The 23568-nt window shown below is 37.8% G+C and overlaps 1 protein-coding gene across 3 annotated transcripts in view; it reads left to right on the top strand.

Moving 5' to 3' along the window:
- Nucleotides 1–23568, top strand: part of LOC117294467 (protein NDRG1-like) — a 44061-nt gene that overhangs the window by 11083 nt on the left and 9410 nt on the right. For 2 of the 3 annotated variants that reach the window (XM_033776882.1, XM_033776884.1), the window contains exons 2-11: nt 5833–5883; nt 10390–10450; nt 14519–14636; nt 15154–15216; nt 16577–16646; nt 17881–17967; nt 20454–20534; nt 21286–21383; nt 22247–22334; nt 23352–23435. In XM_033776882.1, the coding sequence (XP_033632773.1) occupies nt 5833–5883; nt 10390–10450; nt 14519–14636; nt 15154–15216; nt 16577–16646; nt 17881–17967; nt 20454–20534; nt 21286–21383; nt 22247–22334; nt 23352–23435 (801 nt within the window). Of the gene's footprint in view, nt 1–2794; nt 2953–5832; nt 5884–10389; nt 10451–14518; nt 14637–15153; nt 15217–16576; nt 16647–17880; nt 17968–20453; nt 20535–21285; nt 21384–22246; nt 22335–23351; nt 23436–23568 lie in introns of those variants that run through there. The other variant, XM_033776883.1, reaches the window with a different exon arrangement.

Genomic DNA, 23568 nt, shown 5'->3' with positions numbered 1-23568 from the left:
TGGCAGAGGGATTTTGCTTTTAAAAGTGTGTATGGCTGACTGTTATAAAAACAAAAAGTGGGATCAGACTCAGAGCTGGATCAAGCACTGACAGTGTAAACACAACACAAGATCTTGATCTGTGGTCATGATAAAAATGTGGATCACAATCTACTTCTCTGGATTAGGAATTACACTACAAACGCGGTGTACGACTATGTACATCCTACCTCCAAATAATCATAATTAGTTGACCTACACACCCTGAGGTATTGCTGCAAAAAACTTAATGGTCAAAGATAGCATCAAAGCAATAGTGAGCACCATACATGATGCATACAAATCTAGATCTTCTTTCTTGCTTTATTCTCAAAACTGACTAGTGATTATTTTGCTTGTTAGTTATGGAGTTGTGGGTCATCAATCATTTATATTGGTAGGTTAGTGATGGAGAAAGGAAATGGTGTAGTCAATTTAAATAGATTCGTGACTCGTTTTTTGATGATTGGAAGGCCAGAGGATTTAAAGAATGGAGTCGCACCCGGTTTTAATGTATGAAGATTTTAATAAATCAGCATTCAATTCTGCAATAAACCAAACAAAATCCAAGTACATGAATGAGTGCACATACCATATCTCAGAATACTGCTAAACAGTCTTAACACGTGTAAACAGAAAGATTATTACAGTCCAAACATCTGAAACAAGTGAAAGTAATTATAGAAACATAATGATTTTTAAACGGAAACATTAACTTACTACTGTGACCGGATACAACTAGCAGATCAGTAACACTTCAGCAACAATAGTTCAGTCCAGTTAAACAGCATACAGTTCAGTTAATCAAAACGGTAATCCCCTAAACAAATAAGGAAAACATTCTAAATACAGGAACCTGCCATGTATACTAAATTTACCCTGAACAAATCACCTTTAAATCAATAAGATCATGCCCAACTGATTTACAGTAAACAAATCCTGGCCTCGATGAACTTGCTCTAGAATATTAATAAATTCTTACATAAGCAGAACTTGTAACTTGGGACCTTATAAAACGGATTTATAAACACCCGAACTTTAACCTTTGAACTTTGATGTGCATCAAATGCATGTACATGTAACATATTACAACTTCTCAAGTGAGCAGAAAAACCGTTAGAATTATCTTTAATACTACGAAACTACTGAAAGTCTTAGCCAACAATACAATTCTATAACACTCACCCTAAACGCCGATCAGTAAATCTAAGCAGTATCAGTACAAATTTAAGCAGTTTAGATAACCTTTTATATCAGTAAAGCTATCGAGAAATACAGTTTCTGATGCGTTTATCGGAAAACGGTCGCCAAGTATAGCGCCCTCAAGCGACAGTTCGTAATAAACAAAACTCGCCGAAACAATGATCGAGACCATGAGTTTTACATAATAATAGAAAAGTCTGAAAGAGCTGCCAACTTCTCTGACTCTGCAGAAAGTTCCCTGAAAATAAACCAATCTTTCCATATAATCTGATGAGGACATTTGAAAATCTCCCTGATTACGAAACTTGTACTCTATGTTGAATGTAATTCTAATTATCCCCCTGATTGTTGTACATCATTTCCCTAATTTTGCAGATCTGCAAATGTTGGTAGCTCAGGGCCCAATTTCATGGCTCTGCTTACCGCGGAATTCTGCGCTTACAAGCACGATTCTCCGCTAACGTGCAAGCGCCGAATTTCTGCGCTAGCCTTGTAGGCTTAGAATGCTTGGTAACGTGGAGTACGCATGCGCAGAAGCCAAAATTCATTGCTAACCGGTGAAATACGCTTGCCGTAAGTGCTGATTCTGTGCTTACGGTAAGCAGAGCCCTGGTCTGTTGTTATTTTCCACTATCGCATGTAGATGGTTAATAAAAAAACACAGTTCTTCAGCGCATCACTTAAAATAAACTTAAAATGTGCTTCAAAACAGTAAAAGGCAGTGAATTATCTGGTGCAAATAAGCCATGAATTGATACAACAAGGCATTCTTGCAGCAGTTTTGCAAATTAATAAATAAATTCCACCATGGTTCCTTCTTCAGTCACCCAGTATATAATTAGATTAGATTAGATTTAATTATTTGTTCACGTTAAAAAACATAGAAACTTGACATCCACTGGCCAAACACAATCAATATCAAAACTATATAAATTACAAAATAACTTTAGTTAGTTGGGTTGCTTATAACCAGTACAAATTACACTCCAACACACCAATTTATAATATAGACGTAATGCATCCAGTTACACCTAAATAGATAGTGAAGAAACCACCAACATCAAATGAATTTAAGGTATTAAAAAAATGAATACATACAGTCAGTAGACTGAGACAATTCCATTCAATTGACCCTTGACCTTAGCCGAGATTGGATGTCACCAAACTAGAGTCTCCTTTTGTACACACCTACATTGTGTAATTTGCATATAGGTATATCGACCCTGGGAATTTTTATACATTCTTCTGTAGGTTGTTGATAATTCAGCCGGTGATCACTGAAATCCAAATTTACATAATAAGAGTCCGCTTGGCATTGAGGCATCTTATCCACCAATCCAATTGCTGTATTTATTTAGATCGTAGTCAGGTGGGTTGTGACGTCATGAGTATACAATTTATTTAATTCATTGTTGTTTTCAATTCACCTTGACTGAATTCAATGGGATGTATTGTACCTGGCGTGTAGCTTTGGGCCTTTTATACCTCAATGGTCTGACCTTCCATTCATTATTAATAACTAGAGTGAATATGTTGTTGCCCTGCGCACGTATACCAAATCATATACTGGCGCCATACAACATAGTCACTTGCACTGAAGACAGGCATAGAGTAGAGACAGGCTTTGAATGTTGCAGACATTTTGTCTTTCTGGAGTAAATCTGTTTTTCCATCATCAGTTGAGAATTGATAGGCGCTAAGCACTCACTACAAATAATGGATCCCCTAGTGGTAAGATTAATCCTCAGTGTCATTTTACACATTTTGTAAATTTGAAGTTATATAGGTAAAGAATATATTTTATGATCATACTTTTAGAGTTTTTAAACTGTACTGCATTTAGACAACTTCCTTTGAATAGATTTGTGAGCATTCATGAATATTGATACAGCCCTGATACTTCGGCTTTTAAGGGGCACGGCAGTTTTGCCTTGACTTTTTGTAAAAATTTAGGGCACCAAGGCAATTTTCAAAAATTTGGAAGGGCATCACGGCAATCATAAAAAGTTGCGAAGGGCACGACGGCAGTTTGAAAAAAAACCTCCGAGTTGCCTGTAAAAAATAGTTCTTCCAATTTTTCCATTTTCTAACTGTTACCCAATGAAAAAAGAAAGCATTCATCTAATTCAACAAAATAAAGAACAACTACTTACAATACACAATAAATAATTTTTGTTCATACACGTAATCCTACTATTGGTCATGCACGTTGTGTTGTTTTTCGTAGAGACGCTAAAATTCCCACGTAACTGCTCCATTTTGACACGATGTTGACAGAATAAATTCATGCGGTGCGCGACGCCTATGCTGTACATGATGGTACATCACATGTACCAAGCATGGGGAAAACCACTATCCCAGCATGCAAAGACACGTCGAGTCTTTGTCTCAAGGCGTTAAGCGTTGGTTCGCGTAATTTTACCACTAGAGGGCGTGTAATCTCACGCTATCGCTTTGTTTCGAAACGCCCTCTAGCGTTCGATGTTTCTAGTATTTTTTTGTCGCACGCAAAGAACAACGACTAACGGGCCTGAAATCTGCTGTTGTGCCTTACGTGCGTGAAATTGGGGTCTATTTCGTTGCGTGAAATTTACACAGACATCGGGACTTTTTGGATTATTTTCGAACTTTGACAACGTTGAATATAATTTGTTTTCGGGAGGAAGGGCACGGCGGCAATGATGAGAAAAAGGCAAGGCAATCATTGCCGTGAAAAATTGGGTTTTTGAAGGGCATTGCAGCAATCGGTAGGGGCAACGACGGCAATTGCCGTCGTGAAGTATCAGGGCTGTTGATATACTGTTTGTAATTTTTCATGAAGAGCCCACCCACCCCCTGAAAGGAGGTCTGTATGTTCATCATTTACAGACACCCACTTTAGTGCTGAGAATTTAAAGTTAAGTTCAGACATTACGCAAAAACAGGGCATTCTCCAGGGATGAGATTGTTCAAACTTTTGGCTGAATTCAAATTGTTCATGTCGGCCTGGTGAAGAAAATCAGACAATATTTTTTTCCACAAATAAAGAAATCCTGCACATTGGTCATTTTCTCTATTGCGTTGGATACTGTTTCCAAAAGCTCCTTGGAATTTATAATCTCAGTAGTTAACTAAAGGTAGAAATGCCATCATTTCAACATACCTTTGAATTTGTATCCAAGTTTCAGACCTTTTCATTAGTAATGACTCTCACCCCTGATTCTCACAGAGGATAAATTGATGCCCAGTGGATGTCAGTAACCTATGACCTTTATCCTAGGGACCATTAAATGGTATCCTCTGTGTGTGGGTGTGGGCTCCATAGAGACAAGGTATAGCTTGCTGAACAGCAAGCATGATACATTAAGTACTATGTACAAATCTCCCATACTGTACCTTTCTTGCTCTATGGTCAGTGTTTATTAAAGGCAGTGGACACTATTGGTAATTTCTCGAAATAATTATTAGCATACATGTAAAACCTTACTTGGTGACAAGTATTGGGAGATGTTGATGGTAATAAAACATTGTGAGAAACGGCTCCCTCTGAAGTGCCACAGTTTTCGAGAAAGAAGTAAATTCCCACAAATTTGATTTTGAGACCTCAGAGTTATAATTTGAGGTCTTGAAATCCACCATCCAAACACACATTACATGGTGTGACAATGGTATTTTTTCTTTCAATATTATCTCGCAACTTTGACGAGCAATTGAGCTCAAATTTTCACAGGTTTGTTATTAGATGTATCACCAAGTGAGAAGACTGGTCTTTGACAATTACCAATAGAGTCCAGTGTCTTTAAGAAATGATGACTGTTTTATAATCTGTATTGATGCATCTAGTCTTTGTAATGTCTCTTGATCTTAGTTTATCATTTTATTACAGCTGTTTCTTAAAGCTGAACAAATTGTTGAGCAATTATAATTTGCAGCAGTGAAAAATATCTATAGTATTCTCGTTATGGCTATAGATGAGTCGCATTGTATTTGTTTCAAGTTCTGTTCTAAATAAGTTTGGCTCCATGATAAATATAATAATAATAATAATAATAATATCGAAGTCTTATTATAGCGCACGTATCTACCAGGCAAGGTACTCAAGGCGCTGAGTATATATATAAACTTTCAGAAAGATAATGTCCCAGTGCCTCCTCCACCCACATATTAATTTCATTTACATAGTTTGAAACTTGCTTTTATGTTGATGATTGCCACATTTTTACCTAGAGCTATGGATTGAGGACTCACCATCTACAAAGTAGTTTCTATTAACATGTATGAATACAAGTTGGAGGAGTTTTTTTATGTTATTCAAGATTGAATGACTGCAATAAATAGTATGGTGTAGTGATTGCAGTTAAATGGTCACTCACATTTATTGTGTAATAATGTACCGTATGCCATGTGAGAACATCCGCACAGATGTCATCATCTCGTCTTTTAGTTGTAATTTATTCAAACGTTTTGTACGTTTCACTTTTGACATTTTCAAACCCCTGTACCCCTGGCTCATCTCAATTTTGCAACTCAATTTTTTATTGATTTGTTTATTCCAAATAACATGCCTAAAATTAAGGCTCAAGTGCTTTGTTGTTTCATTCACAAGTTGTTCTTCTCATTTTCTTACTACAGGAAAAGATTGTCAAGACCGACAAATATGGGGACTTTACTTGCTTTATACAGGTGAGTTAACTGTCATGAGTGCCTATCTTATGTCCCATCAGGTACATAGACTATGCAGAGGGAATGAAATTGCTTAAGGTAGTAAAAGAGTACATGTAGTGGCACTTACATATAGTCTGCTGGTACTACAGATCCCCCTACTTGTTATTTAAGACTTTTTTTGTTAGCTTACATCAGTTCAACCTTTAGGAGTTAGTTTGACTGCTAATGGTTGACGAGTGGTTGTTAACATGCACAATGTGTACTCCTACCTACTCATAGAAAGCCGTGACATGTCAAAAGGTTGTTTCTCTCGATTTACGAGGAAATAGGAATGGAGCACCACATGGAAACAATGACTAAGGGTTGATTGCTGGGTCCTATTAAGGTTGTTTCAGTAAGCATGGTTCACAAGAATTGAAAACACTGGCCTACAATTTTGTAACATGTAATTATTGCAATATTACATTAAAAGCAGTGGTCACTGTTGGTAATTACTCAAAATAGTTATAGCATAAAACCTGACTTGGTAACAAGTATGGGGAGAGGTTGATAGTATGAAACATTGTGAGAAACGGCTCCCTCTGAAGTATTGTAGTTTCCGAGAGAAAAGTAACTTTCCACGAATTTGATTTGGAGACCTTAGAATTAGAATTTGAGGTCTTGAAATCAAGCATCTGAAAGCACACAACTTCGTCTTATTATCTCCCAACTTTGAAGACCAATTGAGTTCAAATGTTTACAGGTTTGTTATTTTATGCATACGTGTACTGTTGAGATACACCAAGTGAGAAGACTGGTCTTTGACAATTATTAATAGTGTCTAGTGTCTTTAAGACAAACGTATCACTCGGAGGTCAGCTACAAATCTTGTCCTGCAGTCTTCTTTATTTGAATCACCCTTTTTAGGTATTCCTAACATTATACTAGTCGCCATTTATAGTGTACAACAGCAAGAAACTCGCTTCCTGTGCAGTTTTGTGAAGGTCACGTTTGACGTAATCGGTTGGCCATAATTCACAATACATCATCAGAATATATATAAAACCTTGCGTTGTTTAATCTACATATTGATCTTAAAGCCATTGTTAGCGACCAGTCATGCCTTTGATGCAGACTCATCTCATGTTTTAATGGTCTCCGAGTTGATAAGTGTCCTTTACTTTACTCATTGCCTCCAGTACTTCAAGCTGGTTATTCAATAAACACCTCGCTGTGAGGCAAGGTTAACACTCTACAACAAAATAAAGTGTTATACGCTGTATATGTATGATGTATGACCACTGGAGGTTTTGACTTAAAACTGTTCATTGGCAGCTGTTATGCTGTAATTTGTTCATCTCTCGACACAAAGTTCAAACCGTAGTAAAACAAATACTCAGTAAAAGCCTCATCTAAAATGATTTAATGAAGTGCACGTTGTAAATGTCGGCTCAAATTAATTTCAACTTCAAATTATTTTCCACGGTAGCAAATTTTAATTTCAATTGAACGGGAGAATGAGAGAAAATATTATAATGGAGCTAAAGGGAAAGGATTGAAGATGAGTGGTGCATTAAAGGGGGTCCATATATGGAAGTGACAATTATTATGCAAGGTACTGTATTCTAATTGTACCAGTACCAGTACATGTTTTTGTAAGTAAATAAACAACAAGATTTGTACAGGTTTAAATTGATGTAGGAAACCATAATATTATATTCTGATGATAAATTGTTTTGACACTTATGAGAAATTGTTTGAAATAACACTTTGTTTTGAAAGTGGAGTACATTCTAAACAAAATAAATTGGAAAATGTTTTGACAAAATGGAAAGCCAACTATATTCTCACTAACTTTGAAGCCAACGTTATGTGACATACATGGTAGAAGCATGAGTTTCACTGGCTTGTATTTCTAATACATGTAAGTGGCTCGGAGTCTATGTCACAAACAGTCAATAATTTCTAATTTATAACAAAGTTCATTAGTTATAGCAAACTACGTGTACATGGTGCATTCATACACGAGTACACTATGTGGGTTGACTAGACAGAAACAACCATGGATTAGTAGGATCAGCTTATCCTAATCCATAGACTAAGGCTCAGCTTAAGTTCATAACCTCTTGAGGTAGGCCTATAACTTCAGAAGGATGCAGGATATGGAAGTAGCAAAGTGTTTTGAAAATAAATATTGCATCGCTTGGGAAGTTGATTTAAAATAAATTCTGAAGGACTGGCCTCAACACAAGGTTACAGGCAATTAAACTCGCATTTTATTTTGACGGAAGTGAAGGGACATGTACAATTGTGTACACTTTATTTCTTGGTCATAAATAGTTTGATGAAGTCCATTGTTTTAGTACCAATCAATGATTTTGTAAACATAGAATTGGAGCTGTTAGTTTGCAGTGAAATGTAAAATGAATGTTCAACTTTCGTGAGAATAGAAATATTAATTTGATCTACTCCTGATCAATTCAAAACATTTTGGCACTCTGGTTCAGAAGAACATTTCTCAAAAACTGCATACACTTGTCTATGGCATTCTATGGTAACTCTAAGTTAATGACACTGGACACTATTGGTAATATTGTCAAAGACTAGTCTTCACAGTGGTGTATCTCAACAAATGCATAAAATAACAAACCTGTGAATATTTGAGCTCAATAGGTCATCGAAATTTGTAAGATATTAATGAGCGTAAAAAACACCCTTGTCGCTCCATGGTCACACGAACTAAGGTGCTTTCAGATGCTTGATTTCAAGACCTCAAATTCTAAATCTGTGGTCTTGAAATCAAATTTGTGGAAAATTACTTCTTTCTCGAAAACTATGTCACTTCAGAGGGAGCTGTTCCTCACAATGTTTTATACTATCAACCTTTCCCCATTACTCCGTAAGGTTTTATGCTAATAGTTAATTTGAGTAATTACCAATAGTGTCCACTGCCTTTAAACGCTTTTGGATGCCATTGCTTGGAATCTATTAATACATGTAGGCTACTTTCTATATAAGTGCCAATTTCAACATTGTCCTGCAGTCTGTACCAGTAGGGACTATGGGCAGTATTTATTACTGACTGTAGCAGGTCGACTCCACTCCATGTTCACCGCCCACCACATGACCTCCTTATTGTAATGTAGGCTTATCACGTAAACAAAACTTTGCACTCTGTGACCTGAGATTGAGGTCAACTTACTGATGTGAATGGCATGGTTTTTCTAATCCTAGTGCTGGGCTCTATCCAGTGGTTTCCTGTACATGTAGTGCCTACTGTTACCATTGGTGCATGACCTTGCATACAAAACCTTTGCATTGATGTACAATTTGAAAGCTGTGACTGCAAACCCTTATTGGTATAGAAATACGTCTCGAGTCCTAGACCTCAGTCTGTAGTATACCTCCATATATATGTACATGTATGCATAGGAACTGGTTTTAAGCTGGGTGGTTTATGATGGCCACCCTACCTCATGCATCCTGTGTGCATTACATTGCATGGTGTGTATTATCACCATGCAGAAATTGAACGCCCTCACTGTACATGATGTACGTTCATGAATGTAAATTCCTATTTTTCTCTATTTATCACGAGATAAGTATGTTTTGCAACCTAAGAAGTAAATCATGTCCCTGGAAGAGTCACAAATAAGCAAATGGGATTATTTATCCGGGGTAGTGGGTACATATTCCAGCCCATCCTGATTCCGAGGTAGGGTACATACATTGTATTCTAGCCCATCCTGATTCCGGGGTAGTGGGTACATATTCTAGCCCATCCTGATTCCGGGGTAGTGGGTACATATTCTAGCCCATCCTGATTCCGGGGTAGTGGGTACATATTCTAGCCCATCCTGATTCCGGGGTAGTGGGTACATTCTAGCCCATCCTGATTCTGGGGTAGTACTCCAGCCCATCTTGATTCCGAGGTAGGGTACATATTCTAGCCCATCTTGATTCAGGGGTAGCGGGTACATTTTATTCTAGCCCATCTTGATTCCTGGGTAATGGGTACATTATATTCTAGCCCATCCTGATTCCGGGGTAATACTCTATCTCATCCTTGTTCCTGGGTAGTGGCTACATTATATTCTACCCCCATCTTGATTCCGGATTAGTGGACTACTACATATTCTAGCCCATCCTAATTCCTGGGTAATGGGTACATTATATTCTAGCCCATCCTGATTCCGGGGTAATACTCTATCTCATCCTTGTTCCTGGGTAGTGTCTATATTATATTCTACCCCCATCTTGATTCCGGATTAGTGGACTACTACATATTCTAGTCCATCCTTATTCCTGGGTAGTGGCTACATTATATTTTACCCCATCTTGATTCTGGGTTAGTGGACTACTACAAATTCTAGCCCATCTTGATTCCGGGGTAGTGGGTACATTTTCTAGCCCACCCTAATTCAGTTGTGACCTGTCAAGCTAGGTTGTGGTGCGGCTCAATTTAGTTTTAAATTAAAACATGCAGTGATGCACCTAAAGAGTTGAGCAATGTGTTAATTGTGTCTTTGTATTGTCCTATTACAGGGAGATATCACAAACAAACAGAAGATCTTGGTCGTCACAATGCATGACATTGGCTTGAACCGTAAGTACTAAGCATTTCGGAAACACTTGAGAGCCCCGAATTCACCAGAGGCCCATTTCAATCTCCTTAGGGTCGTCTTAAGTTGTAGCCAAAACTCTTCCCAATTCAAGAGGTCAAGTACGGACTGGTTTGATGTGTGGTAGCTCTGAGCAACCCTGGAATAAAATATATCCTAGAGGAGTCTTGAGCATTTTAAATCAGGTTGGGAGATGGTTAAAGATGCAATGAAGAGAACGTCTTGATGACTCATATTTCACATTCTAGAATGTCATTGAGAAAATTGTCATTGAAGAATGGCAGATACTGTACGCCAACTTTTAGATTTGGAAAGAGACAAGTGTGTGTCTGTGAAATTTTCCATGTCGTGTTCACGTGAGCTGTGAAATAATTAAACCCATTGTTTGTGAATCTGATAGATTAATATCCAGCTGAAGGCAATAGACTTCCTTTATGCAAGGACAGGCAATCGTTTGGGGTCATGTTTCCTGTCTAGTATGTGAAACAGTAAGCATTTACTGCTTCTGTAATTATTATCTTGACTGTAGCCTTCCCATTTGACTCCATGTAGTACACCACACATCCCGCTTGAAAGAAAAGCTTGACTGATCTAGGCAACTGTTTTGTCCAAGTGCTACATCCTCGTTGCAAAGAGAATCAATGTACGTAGGCCCTATTGCAGTGTAAGAAGTAAACCTGAGGCTGGGTATGAAATGCTATCTGGGTTGTTATGATGACCTTGCGAAGAGTAAAGTCAATGTGATGTATCATCATATGATCCTATCTCGGTAGATGAGGAGGTAACTAATCTAAAAACAAAACAAAAATCAGTCACGTAATACACACAGTGTACACTTAAAGGGAAGGTACACGTTTGGGACTTGTCAAAGACCAGTCGTCTCACTTGGTGTATCCCATCATAACCATAAAATAACAAGCCTGTGAAAATTTGGGCTCAATCGGTCATCGAAGTTGCAAGAAAATGATGAAAGAAAAAAAACCCTTGTTAGTAGAATTTGTGTGCTTTCAGATAGGAATAAAAGACTTCTAGCTAGAAGTCTTTTATTATAGTAGTGAGAAATTACCTCTTTCTCAAAAACTATGTTACTTCAGAGGGAGTTGTTTCCCACGATGGTTTGTCAACAGCTCTCCAATGCTTGCTACATGTACCCAGTCAGTTTTTAAGTTAATATTTGTTTTGAGTAATTACCAAACGTGTATTCCCTTTAAGCTCAGTAAAACACACTACACTGTTTTATTTATTCTACTTCTAAAGGCCTCATATGCTAAACACGTTACACTGGCTAAAACAACTACATGTGCACGTCATGTAAAGCTACATGTACGCTCCACATAATCAAACAAGTACTGAGAACACAAAAGTAAATGCAAAATTGCATAATATACCAATCCAATGAGTTGCAAGGAGAAACAGGTTACCAGCACCTCTACAAGGCCTTCCCTACATGTACCACAAAGTTTGTCAACAACTCTGTAAAAAACAATATCTAAAAACAAATGTACAGGTAGCCTGCTAGTTGTGAATTTGTCAACATTGAGTACATGTATTTGTTGTACAAATACATAAGATGTCGTGAATCTCACTTCAACATCAAAGACAATTTTGTTTCTGTGCATCACTTGTTCCTAAAGTTTGAGGCCTACATGAGCTCGTACACGTAGGTCAGTATGAGTCAGTATGAGTCTGGTATGAGTGGACTGGATGGACTACGTGAAACTTGAAGTGGAGAGGTCCAGTCAGAGTGAAGACTTTATGGAACAGAGTTCAGAGAAAAGTTTCAGAAATAACTGTGCAAATGTGTACCCTTGCACGGTTTGTGATCCCTTGACAGCAGCCAAGCAAAAGTACAGTACACAACGCCATTTATTACACAGGGAGAAAAAGGACTCCTATAAATAGGTGGAGCCTTTCATCTCATCTTGATATTTTTAGACCATTGACAAGCAGAATGGCAAGTATTGGGGAAGGAACCAAGTGTAGTTGAGACCATGAGTAGTGATCAGAGCACATCTTGATTGCAATAGGCTCGACTGACTTATTGATTGACTGTAGCAGAGATGTGGAATTGATGAACTTGTACTTAAACTTAGCAGCATGTGCAGTACCCGATTCTACTCTCATTGCATTGAACTTTTTTTATTTATTTTTTATTTTATTTTGTATGCAAGTCCCCAGGCACACAAGGCCTCTTATTCCAGAGGCCGTTGCCACCTACTCCTAGGGCTGAAACAGGGTTACCCCTTTTACAGTCCATACAGACTATAGGCTTGGGTATCATCAGTCCGAAGCCTGGCCGGTAGAGCAGAAAACACTACCTCCCCAATTTTACGTAGCAAGTGTCATGACCGGGATTCGAACCCACACTCTTCTGATCAAACACCAGGGGTAGATTTTACAAAGAGTTAGGACTAGTCCTAACCTAGGAGATATACAAATTGCATGGATAGTCCTAAGTTAGGACAAGTAACTGGTCCTAACTCGAGATAGGACTAGTCCTAACTCTTTGTGAAATCCACCCCTGTGCTCTTCACCGCTCGGCCATGACACGCCATGGCATTCTGATTTTACTTGGTAACCTAGAGAAAACCCCAAACCTCATTGCATTGAACCATGGCATCGGGAGGTTACTTGGTACTAGAGAAAACCCCAAACCTCGTTGCTGAATGCAGTCAATATGTGAAGTAGTACTCCCCTCACCTTTTGTAATGAAGTAGACCTACTTGCTACAGACAGCAATCGCCTTGCACAACATCCTGCCTGATTGCGAAAAACTCTTAAAATGTAGTGCATTTGAAATAAATGTGTCCTCAACTTTAATATTGTGTCGACAGTTATAAAGAACTGGGTTACTTATTAGGAATCTATGCATCAAATTGCACACTTTGCTCAATATAAAAGGGGAAACACTAAAATGAAAATCCTTAGCAGTTGGTAACCATGTTCTAGATAAAAATAGAGACTCATCCTGCGAGATATAAAAGAAACTGTTTGATTCTTGTGATGAGATACTGCACTTCACACTGTAGTGTAGTGATGTCATATTAGCCTAGGACTGGGATCCAGTGGGCGTACATAGCACTTGTCTATATTAAGCCATCAATTCTTGAAATCCTATTAATAGAGTAAACCTAATTATAGCTTCATTCATCAATACACGGTAAGACTGATGTCTTAGTTCCTTCTAGGTCTAAACATGAAGTTAAATGTTTGACCAAATTGCATCTGATAGACACTGAACAAACAGTGTATAACAAAGGGCCTCTCTTTGCCCTAGTTTCATTTAGTAGGAGTTTCGGTTTTTGTTTGTGGTAATTCAATCCGTACAGGAATGCCACTTCACTGATGGAGGTTCTGCCTTTTATTGATGTCAATAAAGAAGCGTTTTTAATTCATCTTTGTAAATGAGACTCTTTTCAATCAATAATAATATTTCAGAACTCTTGCCGAAGTGATCAGCACAGTAATCAACAAAGCGTTACAATTGTTATTTCGTGTGTATCTTAAAATACTTACAAGAAGAATAAGATTACCTATACAAATCTGGGCCCAATTTCATAGAGCTGCTAAGCACAAAAATTTGCTTAGCATGAAATTTTTAACTTGATAAAAACAGGATTACCAAACAAATTTCCATCTGATTTTCAATATAAGCAAACAACAACTGAATACCAGTAACAAGCAATATGCGACAACTGGAACTTTGGTTGGTAAAGGCCCGGTCCCACTGTAGCGATAACTAGAACGATAACGATAACGATAACGACGCAAAGAGAACGCATTCCATTGGTTGATTGAGCGTGTGCGTATTCTGCATGGAGCAATTCAACCAATATAATGCGTTCTCTCTGCATCGTGATCGTTATCGTTTTCGTTACCACTGCAGTGTGACTCGGCCTTAAACCTGTTTTTATCAAGGAAAACATTTCATGCTTAGCAAATTTGTGTGCTTAGCAGCTCTATGAAATTGGGCCCTGGTTATCATTGAGTCACTAAGTACACATTTAACTTTGAAGGATTCTAAGAGAACAATTTGCAACTTTCTTTGGTAGATGCTTCTTGGGTGAAGTTTCTGAGGACAAAGAGCATGGAGTCCTTCGCTTCTAAAGCCTCATTTGTTCACATCAATGCTCCTGGTCAGCAAGATAAAGCCGAGAATTTACCAGAAGGGTAAGACTAAAATCTCCTTGCAAGTTTCTCTAATATTAATCATCAGGACCGTACAATGTATCAGGCCTGTATGCTTCGTTTTTGAAAGGGCAAGGGCACCAAGGCATTTTCTCTTTGGCAAAGGGCACCCTATGAGGAAATTGTAAATTTCTACTGGAGCATTTCAAGGGCACCAAGGCAATGGCAAGGGGCAACGGAGGCAATCGCCTCCGTTGCCTCCGTGAAGTATCAGGCCTGATGTATGCTTTGTTTTTTGAAAGGGCAAGGCACCAAGGCATTCTCTCCTTGGTAAAGGGCACTCTATGAGGAAATTTTTAATTTCTACTGGAGCATTTGAAGGGCACCAAGGCAATGACCAGGGGGCTTGGAGGCAATCGCCTTCAGTGCCTCCGTGAAGTATCAGGCCTGTATCATCATGAGTTTATTAGTGATCGATGTAACTTAAAAAACAATTGCCAATTGAATTTGTAGTGACTACTGATAAATGAAATGATTGAATTGTTCTGTCATCCAACAGATACACCTATCCAAGCATGAAGCAGATTGCTGAAGAAATGCCTCAAATCTTGAAGAATCTTGGGTGAGTCAACTTGCTCATATACTGTTTCATTGTACCATTGAATGCCACACTCTTCTAATGTAGATCGTTGATGGGGATCAAAGAACCAATCATCAGAAATTGGTCACTCTATCCTTGTTGAGTGTGAAACGATAGCGCATTTTGAAATAATGGTGGACACAGTACTGCAGCACTATAAGGTTTGGATAAATTTGTCTGTAGACACCCAAACCAAATGATGCACTTCTATAGTGTTGACCATATCTCAAAAAGGCTAACTATAATTTTGTTTGACAGTTTGATGATTAAATCCAAACTACTTCTAGTAAGCATTGATAGATTGTGATGTAACACTTGTTGATCATAATGGACAGTTCAACCTGTTTCTTAAGGAACACGTTGCCTTGGATCGGACGAGTTGGTCTATAAACAGCGTTTGTAACCGTTTGTTACAAAATGCATATGATTGGAAAGATAGAATACAATGATCCACACACATTTGCCTCGAAATTGTGTGGTTTTCCTTTTACTTTGCGAACTAACACGGTCGGCCATTTATGGGAGTCAAAAATTTGACTCCTACAAATGGCCGACCGTGTTAGTCGACGAAGTAAAAGAAAAACTGTGCAATTTCGAGGCATGTTTGTGTGGATCATTGTACATGTATTCTATTTTTACAACATCTTTCTAACCATATGCATTTTATAACAAACGGTTACAAACGCTTTTCAAAGACCAACTCGACCGATCCAAGGCAACGTGTTCCTTTAACATCAATATATCCAGATAGTTGCTTAAATTTGATTTGCCAATTTTGTGTGAGGTTCTTGTTTAACAAGCTGTCTGCAAGTTAAACACTCATTATCTCCACTGCTGGTTATTATTTATGTATTGGGTGCATAGTTGCTTAAATTTGATTTGCCAATTTTGTGTGAGGTTCTTATTTAACAAGCTGTCTACAAGTTAAACACTCATTATCTCCAATGCTGGTTATTATTTATTTATTAGATACATCTAGTGCTGTCTGGCACATTTGAAACCTTTGCCCAATTTTATAGAGCAGATTAAGCAGAAAATATTGCTTTGTAACAATTGTATGCTTAGCAAAAATGAGCAGGATACCAGTCACAAGTTATACGTATGTGACATGCTATTTTGGCCCGTAACCTTATCCTTTAATTGCGCTTAGCAACTTTTTATGATTAAGCAGCTCTGTGAAATTGGGCCCTGACACTTTGATGGCCTGCTTGTTATAGCTGAAACATCCATCCAGTCTGGTTTTTAATTACAGAGTGTGGTAAGAGTGGGTAATTGATGACTTATTTAACTTCATTAGACTTTAGTAATTGATGAGGAATATTTAATTATGGTTGTTTGTTAGGATTGATGAGACTAGAGAGCTGATTGGTGTTGGTGAGGGAGCTGGTTCTACCATTATGGTCAGATTTGCGGTAAGTAAACTTTGTACACAGACACAGTACTAAAGTTGGTTTAACCCGATCGAGTTCAACTCTGTGTGTCTGAACGGTTTTAAAGTCCGAATCGAGTTAAACCCACAAAAGATAAACCGTCCAGGGAGGGGGTTTATCTTTAGACCGCTTCGGGTTTATAACACTGTGTGGACAGAATAAAAAAGACCACATCCGGTTTAACTCACAACAGACGACCCATTGACCTCCGTAATCATGGTGTAAACACACGGTGACCAATGAACAGGCCAATAAACAGGATGTTAGAGTAACAGGGTCGCGTTTGCTTTGACCTCTTAAAACCAAAGATAAACCGTATCGGGTTTAACTCCGTGCTGTCTGAATGCAAGGTTTTTTATTTGTACGACCACCCCCTGCTGCTCGTAGAAGTTAAACGGGTTCGGGTCTAACTTAGTACGCTGTCTGAACATACCCTTAACAATCATAGATCTTCATCTTCAGAACTTTTCTCTGGCTTGCCAGTCACGTTAGCGTTCCTTACTCATAGCACATAACTTCAAACTGAACTTTGAAATTGGAGCCCAAGTTGTGTTTTGAACTAGTCCCAATTCAGTGTGAGTTTTATACAATAGACTTGAGATAACTCGGCTTCTTCTCTTTTATTAAGGAACCCAAGGCGTGTTCAATAAGATTTGCAGATCCCCAATTGTATTTGCATTTTGGTAATGGTCAAATGTTTTTCTCTTCATGCTGGGAATGAATGCCTAACCAACCCAAAACTTGTAGAATTTTGTTTTTATTATAACAACAGTAGTAATAATAAATTAATTAGTGAAATTAAAATGTTTAAATAAGTGAAACCAACTAAGCAATCAAGCCCTATGTTGGCGATCTCCCTATTTTGTCAGTATCTTTCTATCCTTATGAACTGTATGATGGTATGATAACTGTGTTGTTGTCTGTTTCTTCCCATCAAGGGAACTCAATAAACTCCCACAGGGGGATATAAACCCTAAGCTGGCAACAGCCAATCTCTCTCATACAATGATTGGTTTAACGGCTATGATTATGAATTTAACAAGTCAAGAAATTGTGATTCAGTAACTAGACGACAATGTTTATTCTAGTCATTGTGAAATCAGCGGTTCGCTGGGGTTTTGAACCCACAACCTTATGATTGCAAGTCCTGCAGTCTAGCCTCTGGAGCACATTGACACTGTTGTAATCTGATAATAATATTTGATTTATATAACAGGGAATAGCAGGCAAGAGGATATTGGGAATGATTCTCCTGGAGTGTACGTCAGGTTCTGCAGGTTTCTTGGAATGGGCCGAGGGAAAGGTAAACACTTTCTTCATTCAGCAACATTTCTTATATCCCTCTCAAAAAAATGCTAACTTACTTGGTAAGCAGCAGCTTTCATAAGTATAAAGCATTTTGAGAATTTTGAGATTTATTTAAGTAATAAGGTTATGGGAAAATAGTTCAGTTTAATCCCCCGAAATTTGAATCTGAGAGGCTTTAATGTCTTTTAGATTGTGTATTCCAATTATGGAATATTCTTCCTGCATGGACATTATCGCTCTGATTTTTGGCAATACATTAATTCACCTTTTTGAATGAAATGTTCACAAGTTAGCTTTATTGTATTGAAGTGAGAAGACTAGTCTTTGACAATTACCAATAGTGTCCAGTGTCTTTAAGTAATTCTAAGCATGTAGGGCAGATACTCATCAATCAAGATGATCACATCCCTTAATAATTATAACCTCTCTCATCACTTCAGTTATTTTCATATTGAAGAACATCTCAAGACCCCCTGTGGAAATAAAAGCCACATATTGCAAAGCTACAAATATTGTGTTGTGCAGTTTCCATTTTATTTTTACTTTACTTCTTAAAGGAACACATTGCCTTGGATCGTACGAGTTGGTCTATAAGAGGCATTTGTAACTGTTTGTTATAAAATGCATATTGGGAAGAAAGATGTTGTAAAAGTAGAATACAATGATCCACACAAGTTTGCCTCGAAATTGCTTGGTTTTCCTATTACTTTGATAACTAACACGGTCAGCCATTTATGGGAGTCAAAAATTTGACTCCCATAAATGGCGGACCGTGTTATCCGACGATGTTAAAGGAAAACCGTGCAATTTCGAGGCATGTTTGTGTGGATCATCGTATTCTACTTTTATAACATCTGTCTAACCATATGCATTTGATAACAAACGGTTACAAACCCTTTTTCAAAGACCAACTCGACCGATCCAAGGCAACGTGTTCCTTTAACATAGGAATGTTGATTTTGTAAACAACAGTATAATTATTGTAAATGAAAAGGAAAGGTATGAACTGTTTTGATGCTGATGGTGCATAGATGGTGCCTTTTTAGGCTTAATAAGCCAATCTACATATACATGACAACAACATCTCATTTTCACATCTGCAGTCACATTCAAGCAGTCTAGAATCAAAATAATTTAGAAGAAACCTAAACATATGTTTTTGTGAGGAAATCTAGACTTGCCTGATTCAACTACAAACTGAACTGGCTGTGTTTTGGGTTGTATTAAGTTATTTTTATCTCTATGCTAAACATCGTAATACCACATGGGAATGTCAATGATACTAACATGCTGATCACCCCCTACCATAAATTCTGTGTAGCTAATGCATGGAATGTGCTTACATCTTAAGATATCTTATACCTCAGTCTGATTTACATTCATGAAATAGCAGTCAATCCTAAACAGCAATCAATAACCTGGCTTTATAAAATATGAAATACATATATGTGGATTTTGGAATCATGAAATAGCTGTATGTAAACGAAAGGCTATAAATCAGCATCAGCAAAATGTCATGTGCCTCGGTCTGTTAAATTTGGGAAGCTGAAATAGCTGTTTATTAATTGGAGTGCACTGTTATGTCAGAATAAAAGTGTATATCTTGGTTTTTACATGTTGAGTTTTGAAATGGCAGATGTTATAAACTGGAGCATTTGGGATTAAGTTAATCATACATTCTTGGTTATAATTGTCCTAATAAGGAAGTGATGTTGAATTGGTACTTTGTTTTCGATGACTGTCTTTGGGAAAATCAAATGAACATGATCATTCATATTAACCTCGCTACCATGGGCAGCGCGCCGTATCACGCTAGCTCTGCGTACGTCTCTAACCCCTGGGAGGGAAACTCCGAGCCTTGTCTTTCATTGGCTATCATATACGCGCAAAATTTGAAATGCCGTGCGTCTCCAAAAAGCTCTATACGCCGAAATGCGTGCGTATAAAGATGTACGTGTTCACTTTTTTTTTGTCACGCAACACTGAACGCCAAGGCAAGTTTATGACTTTATTACACACAGCGCATCCAGCGTGTGCGTGATTAACGCCCAACACAGAACGGATCAACCACAGGACTAATTGTAATATCCCTTATATTTGGATATTTTGGAGTTACACTTCCAGGGGTTAAGATCGAGCAAGGCATGCTGGGAAAAGATGGCGCGGCGAGATCGATCACCCCTGGGAACGAGGTTGCATTCATACCATTTAACGAAGGCTGTAGTGTTAATTAACAATATAAAATATTATTCATAAATACCTAAGACAGTTTCGTTATTCCTATTGGTGGAGAGCGGGTCACGTGGGTGTGTATAAACCTGTGTTTATGACCAAGTGTTGAAACATGACCGGTTGTATAAATGAAAAGATAGTAATAGCCTAACATTGACACCCTAGCAGAGTCTTTCTCGAAGCGTAAAAAAAGCTTAACATATACATTTTTAGTTTTGATGATGCCAATTTGATTGATTCTCTCCTCAGTTTGCATCTTGGAAACTTGACAAGTTACACAAAATGAACCCCTCCACTGAGAATTACCTGTTGTGGCATCACTATGGTGGGGTAAGTGCCTTAAAAACTCCTCTTCAACAGACTTTACAATTGGGCTTCACTGTACACTCATAGACAACATGATCATACACCTATAGACCATGTGAACTCTGTTTACAATAAGTGTGACCTTGTACATTATTTTGGGTATTCTGACAGGCAAGATACTACACTGGTCATATGGGAAAGTTGACATTTTGTGTCATAAATTCCACATAAAACCAAGACTTATGAAAGTAAAAGCTGGACTACTTTTTAGATGTGCCTCCTTTCATCATATCAAAAGTTGATAAGAATTGGACACAGTCTCCATAAGTAGGATTTGAAACTTTGCATGGTGGAAGTAAGATATAGAAAAGTTTGCGGTAACACCATGTATTAACAATCTCTAAATGAGTTGGGGTGGTTCTGAAAAGAACCGTTGGATTAACTCGACGTTTCGATCAGTATGCTCTGATCGTCTTCTGGAGAATACTCCATAAAATACAACATTTTAGGTTTTCTTCCATTGAGCCGTGTACAAATCGTGCCTGCAGGAATTCCAGGCTCTGTGGCCCGTTTGTAAACATGTGACATCACAGGTCACATCGTCAATACACAGTGTCTCCAAACTGTGGTCTCGCCAGACTCTTGACAGATCTGTCCATTGTACAACAACAGTTTGAGAGATTGAAAGATGAAACTGCGGTTGCTTTAAAGGGGCAACTCGGTAACACATTGATGAGAAAGCTGAGATGTCATGTTGATTATTTGTTTGTTTCAGAGGAAGGCAACTGCTGAAGCTGCCAAGGAGTTTCATTCCAGTCTACATGATCGTATGAATGCACACAATCTCTCTCTCTTCATTAATGTCTTCCAAAGGTAAGCATTGAGATAACAAAAACATAAATGATGTGAAAGCAAGAATTATTTGGGGTTGAACAAACACAAGTTATGGAAAGGTTCGCAGTAACACCACGTAATGACTTTCTCTAATGAGTTGGGTTGGTTCTGAAAAGAAACGTTGGTTTCAACACAACGCTTCGATCCCAGTATGCTCTGATCATCTTCTGGAGAAGATAGTCATTACATGGTGTTACCGCAAACCTTTCCAGATCGTATTTCCACCATGCAGAGTTTCAAATCCTACTTAAACACAAGTTAACTGGAGTAAATTTGTCCTTGTTTGACTCCTGACGATGACTAGGCGTTGAGACCAATTCCAGAACTGACTCCACAGTAGTGCAGTTACTTTACGATCCTATCAGCTTAAGTTGTAGTCCCAGCCAACTTTCTTTACCTTCCGCCTGGGTGGTAGTTAAAAAGCAGGATTGTCTTTTCCGATAATCTAATCTGGGGTAGTAGAATAAAGAAAGACAGTTCTCTAAGAACAAACTCTACTTGGCAAGTAGATACACACATGGTGTTACTGCAAACCAAATAGATATCAACCCTAAATTGTTTGCATATTTACCCACACAGTTTCCCTTGTGGTTTATAACTTGATAAAACAAGATTATGATACAATGATTTGATCAGCAACAATCAGATACAATATGAACACAAATTACAGCTTGTACTTAAAGGGAACTTCGAAAGTGGTGTTGATCTTCTTAATAACCTATGATAATGTGAAGGATCTAAATATTCACCACCCCAAGGAATAAGTCTCATCAATACACACAAAATGATCTCATACTTTAAGACATTATTTGTTTAATGTTTGTCTGTCTCTCTCTCTCTAGCCGTACAGATATCACTCATTGTTTGAAGGAGCTTACCTGTCCTGTCTTAATTGTGACCGGCCATGACTCCCCACACATTAGCGAAGTGGTGAGTAATTAGAAATTGCAATGGCGTCACAAGAGAAACAGTTTGAAAAAGCTGTGTATACAGCGACAAGTTTACTTGTCATAATTGTGCTACACTGGATTTACAAACTGTGCATCTGATGAAAACATTTTATAATGGAAGACTTGAGAGAGAATTAAAGACACTGGACACTATTGGTAATTTTCAAAGACCAGTCTTCGCACTTGGTGTATCTCAACAAATGCGTAAAATAACACACCTGTGAAAATTTGAGCTCAATTGGTCGTCAAAATTGCGAGATAAAAATGAAAGAAAAACATCCTTGTCACACGAAGTTGTGTGCTTTTAGATGGTTGATTTCGAGACCTTAAATCCTTAATCTGATGTCTCGAAATGAAATTTGTGAAAAATTACTTCTTTCTCGAAAACTATGTCACTTCAGAGGAAGCCGTTTCTCACAATGTTTCATACTATCAAACTCTCCCCATTACTCGTCACCAAGTGAGGTTTTATGCTAATAATTAGTTTGCGTAATTACCAATAGTGTCCACTGCCTTTAAACCTCTGTAAAAATAAGAAATAAGGAATCTGGCAATGACTTTGTCTTCTGTTACTTTGCCATACCACTAAGAATCTTGTTAAGTTCTTTCCAGGTATCTGTCTCCGATGACCTCATTATTTCATTCTAACCCAACTCAGGAGAGAGTCTTCAATTAAACCTCTGTAAAAATAAGAAACAAGAAATCTGGCAATGACTTTGTCTTCCGTTACTATGCTCATACCAATAAGAATCTTGTTAAGTTCTTTCTAGGTATCATTCTTTTAGTTTGTCTCCGATGACCTCATCATTATTTCATTCTAACCCAACACAGGAGAAAGTATTCAATTAAACCTCTGTAAAAATAGGAAATCTGGCAATGACTTTGTCTTCCGTTACTTCACTCATACCACTAAGAATCTTGTTAAGTTCATTCCAGATATCTTTCTTTTAGTTTGTCTCTTATGACCTCATCATTATTTCATTCTAACCCAACACAGGAGAAAGTCTTCAATGCTCTACCCAAAGGTGAAAAGACTTTCCTAAAGGCTGAAGACGTTGGTGGAGACATCAAAGTAGAACACGTAAGTTGATCTTAAGAACCTCTTCTTTTTGACAAGAAAGGTGGTCTCCTTAAATCATAAAACTGGCTGAACTTTCACAAGTTTGATTCTAATAACAGTCTAGATGAATTGATATGAAGATTGGAAATCAAAT

This window comes from Asterias rubens, chromosome 9, assembly GCF_902459465.1.
Source record: "Asterias rubens chromosome 9, eAstRub1.3, whole genome shotgun sequence".
Classification (NCBI taxonomy): Eukaryota; Metazoa; Echinodermata; class Asteroidea; order Forcipulatida; family Asteriidae; genus Asterias; species Asterias rubens.
This window is presented reverse-complemented; position numbering and strand designations above follow the sequence as displayed.